Here is an 8,930-nt window from a genome sequence, read left to right on the forward strand (position 1 = left end):
AATTCATGAGGAGCACATTAAAAAATGATTTTGCTATAAGCATATGAGTGTGTTCTCCTTTAGGGAAACCTGAATTTGGGGTATAGCTGGAAGTTGGGGTTTTGGAGGCAAACAATCCTACGTGAGTTACTTACTAGATAAGCAGCACAACTTCCCTTCTAAAATGCTTCGCAGATTCTGAGGGTTAGCACCTACCACACTGCCTGGCCCACAGCAGGCATTCAACACGTGGTAGCTAGTAAGACATTTTTCCTATAACAAAAGGGCTGACCACAGAATTCCTTTAAATAGTGATGTGTCATCACAATGATCTTTTATTTATTTATTTATTTTTTCCCCTCCCTTGCCCAACAATCTGACTTTTAAAAAGCAACTTCCAACTATGTAAACTAGACAGAGATGGGACAAAGGGTCTGGAGTAGAAAGGTCTGGGTTCAAATGTGGCTCTGCCTCCTACTGTGCTTACCTACATGATCTGAACAATTAAATTTCCTTTAGCCTCAGTCTCCTCATCTGTGGGATAAGAGTAGTACTGCCTTATCTGACAAGGTGGTTCTGAGACTCAAGTGAGAATGTAAAATATAAATATGTTTGTGAAATTGAAAAGTGCTAGGTAATATTAGTTACATTTATCAAAATGCCCAGGCTAATAAGGGGGATGAAAAAGAAAACCTTAGCACAATAGATTAGCTTCTTGAAATAAAAAATGTTTCCAATGATTTTCAGGTTAAAAATTACTCTAATTGCTCCCAAAGAAAAACCACATGACACATCTGCAATGTTAAAACTGTCCCATGTGTACAAACTGCTTCAAAGGTCATAGCACTATGCCTATCAACTGCTTTTAGGAATCTTACTCTTCTCTGAACCTCTGTGTCCTCCTTCGGTAACAGGAGGGGTTAGATAAACCGGTAGAGTTCTTTCCAATTCTATCAGCCCAATGAAGTATCTTTAGAAGGAAAACCGAATCATCACATTATATGAACTAAACAAAACATTTTAAAGACCCTAATTTATTCATAATTAAAAATAAAACTAATTTTCCAGTGCTTACTGGTACTGCTACCCTCTGAGAATGTCTTGGAAGGTTATTTAGAATTGCTTTTACTGCCAGTATTGGCTTTTGTTAAATAATGCACATTTAGTACTACTGGGTCAAAAAATTCCATCCAGCAATATAAAAAAGCTTTTTTTAAAAAAGGCAAATGAATTAATAGATTTGATTTTATTATATAAATTGGGTTTTAAATATTTTATATAGGAATTAAATTCCATAATCGCTGTTTTTAATATCCATAACTTGGCAGCGCTCTACAGATTCTATTTCCTTCATTTACACAGATTCTGATTCCTCCTGCAAAACTCCTTTTAGCGTATTTGACCACATGGATACATTCAGTTATACCTTCTGTACTATTTTGATGTAATCTTAAAATGAATAAAAAGGAATATCTATCTGTCTGTCTGTCTATCTATGGCATTTGTAGTTTAAGCTGTTTTTGCATTGTAGGACTGTGTGACACTATCAAATAATTCTGATCCAATTTAGTGGGGTAAAAAATATTAATTATACTTTTAAATATTGAAGCAACTGAGACTAATCCCAAGAATCATTAAATTTATATACTGAAGAAACTTACATACAGATTTTAATGCATTAATGAGATCTTATTGAATGACTGATTGACATAAATTAAAAGAAAACAGGATAACAGCTTACTTTCACTTAAGAAAGCAGAATACACAACTATAAAGTAACATAACATTTTGAAAATACACACCAAAACTCAAACAAGGGTCACTCAGAAATTTATGCCCTGAATTCAACCATTTTTTAATACTCCAACAATTTTTATAATTTTAGGAAATTTCTCCTTACAGTCATAAATCAAAATCATGATTTAAAAGTTACATCTTGCTATTTAGTTAACAAACGTATATTGAACAACACATATGTGTCAGAAACAGTGCCAGGCTCTAGAGAAATAGATTCTACTAAACATCTTCATCACCAACCCTCTGGAGTTTTCATTTTAACTGACATTTGATATTTTCTTCAGTATCAAATCCTCCACACCCCAAAGATGAATATTGGACATTATTCAAAAGAACATGACAAAGAAATGGCACTAATCTCTTATGAATTTAATGCTAACATATCTTCAGGTTTCTGGACATATGAGAAATAATGTCAGTAACACCTGACTTATTCTTTATCTATGGAGGATAAGCTATCCAACAGCACTGAATTTTTTTGATAGTAGATATTTTGCTTCTTGAGCTATAAATATTTTAATGAAAATTTTGTAAAATACATTACACAGTCCAGGACTCTTATGCAAACTCTAGTGAACACAACTAGCTTTTTCCATAATGACTTAGAATTCTTACAGTAAGCGTTGATCTCTGTAACAGAACTTACACTTTATTATCTTACAGCCTGTAAAATGCTTTTGATGCTTTTATATATATCATCTTAGTTCTGTGAGTTAAGCAGTATAGATATTAACGATCCTCGTCTTATCAGTGAAGAAATAAAAGCTTAAAGAATTTTAAGTAATTTTCTGATGACATTTTTTTTTACTATACTATTTAAGTTCTGAGTGAAACTACTAAAATAACTCTTACCCCACAGTATTTCTTAGAATAACAGCGACACAATAAAAAATTATCTCTGAATATACCTGTCAGCCAGTTGTGCATTCAAACCATAGTTACATCATCCACAGTATATCTTCCCAGTGTATATCATGTAATCACAGAATTACTGTCTACTTAGAATTATATGATAAGCTCACTACTACTAAACATAATAAAAATAGTGGCCAGGCATGGTGGCTCACACCTGTAATCCCAGCACTTTGGGAGGCCGAGGCGGGCAGATCACGAGGTCAGGAGATCGAGACCATCCTGGCTAACACGGTGAAACCCCGTCTCTACTAAAAATAGCAAAAATTAGCTGGGCGTGGTGGTGGGTGCCTGTAGGCCCAGCTACTTGGGAGGCTGAGGCAGGAGAATGGCGTGAACCCGGGAGGCGGAGCTTGCAGTGAGCGGAGATCACACCACTGCACTATAGCCTGGGTGACAGAGTGAGACTCCGTCTCAAAAAAACAGTTACAGAGTACCTGTGATTTACTGGGCATTGTGCTGGTTACGTTAAAAAAAAAATAAACCAAAATAAGTAGAAAACACTACAAACCAGAAGATTTTGGGAGCTGTTCGTTAACACAGCATAATCTAACCCATCTTGACTGATGCATGCTATGAATTAACATGTATTAACATTCATTAAAATAATATTCTACAGACGTGGAAAATACAGAAGCTAATTAAAATAAAAAATTAGACTATTGTTATAAATATTAAAATTGTAAATGAATATGTGGAAAATTAATTCACAATACAGTAAATGAAAAATGAGACAATGAGACTCAAAACTACAAAAAGCATATGAAGAGTATAATTTTTTAAAAGCTCATCTATGGGTACACAAAAAACATTGTTTATTGCTAGGAAGTAGAATCATGAGTGATTCTCTTACCTTCTTTGTGTTTTCTAAATTTCAAGATAATCTACAATAAATAATATTACTTTATAAATGTAGAAAAGTAATCAATTTTTAAATTTCTAAAATTGATATTTTACATGTGAAACTAAGAGTTAAATATGACAAAGTACATATTTCTTTCCTTGTCTTCTCAATGACACCAAGTATCAAAGTACTGTGGATCAGAAATCCTTTTCCTCAATCTCCTTGATTTCCTTCTCTTCCTTCTTTCCTCTCTCATCTTTTGTTAGCTGGACTTTTATTTCAGTGTTAAGCTCTAAGCTGCCTGAGGGCAGAAATACATCCTTGTCATATTTTTGGTTTGAGATAAAAGCAAATGCATTTTCTCCATTATAACTTGAGATAGATGATCTGTCAAAGGCTTTCTGTTTCACTTAGATTTGAGAAGCAGTTTAGACTCTGAAAAAAATGCATTTCTGAGATATTTTACAGGGGAAACAAACTAGAACATTTAAATTGGGAATGTTTCAGAAAGTTCAGGGTGTACAGTGACAAACTCCGAGTGCACTCTTGCAGGACAGTTGAACCACTTCATGCCAAGAAGAGGTTTCAACTAAGGTTTCACTTTTAGTTATTCTGTCATCATTTGAGCATGTGTCCTACATCCATCACCTAAATCTAATCTGTCAAGATTGTCAGATTAGTGTAGAAAAGATTTCTTCCTATAGTATTAGATAGATTCAACATCTTTCATCAAACTATGTTGTTTTTAGCTTTTTGCTAACTCAATTTGATTGATTAGTAGCATGAAGAAAACCTTAGCTGTCATATATATATTTGCAGGTTGACAACTTGTGTGCATATTTTCATAGTAAGTCATTTTGATAGTTTCCACGGTTTCCTAAAAATAATTTTAACTATCCAGAAAAAAACCTGTAACTCCTAATCAAGAATACACTGTGTGTGTGTGTGTGTGTGTGTGTGTGTGTGTGTGTGTGTGTGTAGTGCCCCCATGAGGCAAAGACGCGCACTTAAACCTAAGAAACCAGTCTACAAATTGCTTCACTATACATTCTTGACAGCCACCTGTGGTTCTGGTCATCAGTCCATGCTCTACTAATAATCTAGCTAGCCACTTACTGTGTTAGGCCTTGGAAGTTCTGGGGTTGCTTTTCAGAGCAGCAATTTTCTCTAATTAATAAAACCTTGCCACAGAAATCAGGATCCACAGCTCTCGGCTACTTGCCAGTGGAGTCATTTCCAGATGAATTCTGAGTTCAGTGAAGTATTTACGATACAGAAAGAGTTGTTTGGCCAAGTTTGGAGGAATATCGTAAAACATTTGTATTCAAGTTGTCAACTTTTCTAAACAGCTCTTGGATTGAGTTATTGAGAAAGTAAAAATAGGAGGGTAGATTTAGTTAAAATGTCTTTTTGGCTTGTTCACAAATAAGTATACTCTGTAGTCCAAGTGGGCAAGCACATACATGGTACCTCTGGACATTTTCCCCTTGAAATTCTGTGTAAAAAGTGTGATTATGCAAACAACCCCATAAAAGTGGGCAAAGGATATGAACAGACACTTCTCAAAAGAAGACATTTATGCAGCCAACAGACACATGAAAAAATGCTCACCATCACTGGCCATCAGAGAAATGCAAATCAAAACCACAATGAGATACCATCTCACACCAGTTGGAATGGCGATCATTAAAAAGTCAGGAAACAACAGATGCTGGAGAGGACGTGGAGAAATAGGAACATTTTTACACTGTTGGTGGGACTGTAAACTAGTTCAACCATTGTGGAAGACAGTGTGGCAATTCCTCAAGGATCTAGAACTAGAAATACCATTTGACCCAGCCATCCCATTACTGCGTATATACCCAAAGGATTATAAATCACGCTGCTATAAAGACACACGCACACGTATGTTTATTGCAGCACTATTCACAATAGCAAAGACTTGGAACCAACCCAAGTGTCCATCAATGATAGACTGGATTAAGAAAATGTGGCACATATACACCATGGAATACTATGCAGCCATAAAAAAGGATGAGTCCATGTCCTTTGTAAGGATACGGATGAAGCTGGAAACCATCATTCTGAGCAAACTATCACAAGGACAGAAAACCAAACACCACATGTTCTCACTCATAGGTGGGAACTGAACAATGAGAACACTTGGACACAGGGTGGAGAACACCACACACCGGGCCTGTTGTGGGGTGGGGGAATGGGGTAGGGATAGCATTAGGAGAAATATCCAATGTAAATGACTTAATGGGTGCAGCACACCAACATGGCACATATATACATATGCAACAAACCTGCATGTTGTGCACATGTACCCTGGAACTTAAAAGTGTAATTTAAAAAAAATGGAACTTCACACACACACACACACACACACACACAAAAGTGTCATTATGGACAGATGCAGCTTATAGCACTACTCAACTACCTTGACTTTTGTAAAAACTACTTTTTTTTTCTTTTTTAGTACTGTCCATGGCTTAATTCCCAAATATAACAAGGAAAGCCAGGTTTGACGATTAATAAACATAGTCTTCACTAAGAAAAAAAAAGCTGTATATTTTAATTCACATAAATTAAGTGAAGCTCTTAATAGTGACAATTACTAAATAAACTCATAGAAAGAACATGAAAAAATTAAATGCCTTAATTTTCTCCTCTTTAATAATTAAACTTAAGTCTACATATATAAGATTCTCAAATGCAAAAAGAGTTTCACTGGATGTGAAAGCCCAGAATTTTCAGCATTGCTGCAATATATTCTTGTGCAATAGTGTTTAAGGAAAAATCAAAAGATGTCAATATTACAAGAAAGTCTCTGTCTTGTATAGGGCACTGTAAACCTCTAACAGTGCATCTGCCACAACACAGGTGGCACAATCATCTCTACCAAATGCTAAAGTGCCTTGGCAACAGTATGACTCATTTCAATGCTGAGCTAATTGACATGCTTCCAATATAAACTGGCGAGACATAAAATCAACTTTTGATAAGGAGCTCAAAGACAAAGAGGCCCTGAACACTTAGCATGGTGCTGGCCACACAGCTTCCTCTTAGTACCTGTTTGTTAAATGAAAGACTTAAGATGCAAATATAAACTTGGACCCATATTGCTGGTTTTTCTGATGCAGGTGTTTATGCCCTCATCATTTAAGGCAACTAAATCTACATAAACTATGATGAAGATAAGCTTAAAATAAATAAGAAGAAAGGGTAAAACATGGTGGGAGAATAACATGAAGCCAAGAGCTGTGCTTCATTTTCACTGTATAATAAGATTTTATTTTATTTTATTTATTGAGACCGAGTTTCGCTGTCACCCAAGCTGTAGTGCAGTGGCATGATCTTGGCTCACTGCAACCTCTGTCTCCTGGGTTGAAGCCATTCTCCTTCCTCAGCCTCCATAGTAGCTGGGATTACAGGTGCGCACCACCACGCCCGGCTAATTTTTGTAGTTTTATTAAAGACGGGTTTGACCATGTTTGCCAGGCTGGTCTCGAATTCCTGACCTCAAGTGATCTGCCCGCCTCAGCCTCCCAAAGTGCTGGGATTACAGGCGTGAGCCACCATGCCCAGCCAATCATAAGATTTTAAAAGTATAAATTATCTTTCCAGTGAAGAACGATGTTATTTCATTTGTTGTATTTTCTGAAAGTATGGAGAAATAAACAATAGGTGGGATTTTTCCTAATGAGGGATTCTGGGAACTAAGAAACTAAATTCTTAATCTGGGTCTAAATTTTGGCTCATGGAAACATCTTTAGTGTCAGAAGTCACTGTTTAGGCTGAACAACAGGAGAGGAGAAGGCAGTGTAGATGTTAACTCAGGGTTAGTAAAATCTAGGGGTGTCAGAGAACAAGCATCATCACAGATTTACCTAAACACAGGCAAACTGTAATAAGTACAAGAGTGCCTGTGAGACTTATTATGGAACCAAAAGAACAAAATCCCCTAGAAATCTATATTTAAAACAAACACATACAACGAAAGAAAGTACAATGTACTTTTCTCAGATACCCACAGAGTTCACTTACCTATTGCTTGAGCTAAGGCTATGACAACCTCCTGGCAAGTTGTGACTTCAGTGACTCCACAAACAATCCTCTGAACTCCATCCACCCATACTTTAAGTTCCATGGTGCACCGGCCAGTCACTCAAGGTCCCTGAGAGTGGTCATCAGGGTGTTAGGTCATGTCTCTAGCTGCAGGAACACGGAGTGGAGAAGACTAAGTCTGTGTAGTCAGCTAAAAAAGGGCAAAAAATCACTTGTAATAAAATGAATCAACATTTCTTCTAGTAAGTATGTAAGTATTACACAAAACAAATTTTAACATATCATAATCTTACTGAAGTACACAGGCTTATTTTACAGAAATGAATTAAGCAACACAAATGCAACTACAGTCACCTATCATGACAGTGTTTCATGTTACAACTATTTTAATCATAATTTTAATCATGAACTCATGCTCCATTAGGTTAAAAATTCCTATTTAGTTGCCAAGCCCTATTCAATATATGTGCTGTTTTTCTGTCCTGTTTTTTTTCTTTTTGGATTATTTCATTAGGATAATTTCTGAGGCAAAACTAAAGAAAAAAAGTTTGTCATTTTAGGAATTATCAATAAAACTGAACCACTTTGCAGTGTGCAGTGTTTTGCCAATACTATTAACAAATTTAAGAACAGTTGTCAAAGTATCTTACTCAGCTCACATTCCTGATTTAAAACAAACAAACAAACAAAAAAACTGCTACCTGCCTGCCTTCCTAATATTTTTTTCCCTTATTATTTCATTCTCTCTTCTCATGTATGATGTCTTGACAACTGTTTTAAATGTGTCCCTTGCCTCCCTCTCCCCACAGGACAAAGAGTGTCTTCCCGCTGAAATGCCAACACCAGGCACAGCATGAGGACAGGTGGGTAAAAAATCTTAGTCGAAGGAAACGAATTCCTTTGACGACCAACAGTTTCCTCATGTGTGAACTGTTTATCCTTTTCTCATTTAACTGGGTTTGATAGTTTTCTTAAATTACAAGAGTTATTCAAAAAATATAAACATTAACCGTTTGTTCTACTTGCTGTGTTTACCCAGTGTTTGATTTTGTATTTGGCTGCATTATAAGCAAAGCAGAAATTTTTACTTTGTCATATAGTCAAACCAAATATTCTTTATTTCCTGTAACGATAAGAATGTTACTAGCCTGCTAAAAATGATCACAATTCTTTTTCCTGTGGGTTTAAAAAAACTCTCAACTCTTCCTATGTAAATTCTCTAATCAATCTGATTTTTTGTTTGTCCATTGTTTTGTGGTCTTCCCACGTCTTTGTTGTTAAAATTCATGAGATATAATAAACATTGATTTAATTAAGAGAACATTTG

General features: G+C 35.7%; 1 protein-coding gene across 8 annotated transcripts in view; it reads right to left on the bottom strand.

Moving 5' to 3' along the window:
• RASSF8 (Ras association domain family member 8) overlaps window positions 1–8,930 on the bottom strand; it is a 77,426-nt gene that overhangs the window by 9,854 nt on the left and 58,642 nt on the right. For 4 of the 8 annotated variants that reach the window (XM_063593158.1, XM_055095834.2, XM_055095824.2 and 1 more), the window contains exon 2: window positions 7,583–7,750. In XM_063593158.1, the coding sequence (XP_063449228.1) occupies window positions 7,583–7,685 (103 nt within the window). In that variant the 5' untranslated portion in view covers window positions 7,686–7,750. Of the gene's footprint in view, window positions 1–7,582; window positions 7,794–8,930 lie in introns of all 8 variants that reach the window. The other 4 variants (XM_063593157.1, XM_055095827.2, XM_034936153.3 and 1 more) reach the window with 1 other exon arrangement.

Source organism: Pan paniscus, chromosome 10, assembly GCF_029289425.2.
Source record: "Pan paniscus chromosome 10, NHGRI_mPanPan1-v2.0_pri, whole genome shotgun sequence".
NCBI classification, from domain to species: Eukaryota; Metazoa; Chordata; class Mammalia; order Primates; family Hominidae; genus Pan; species Pan paniscus.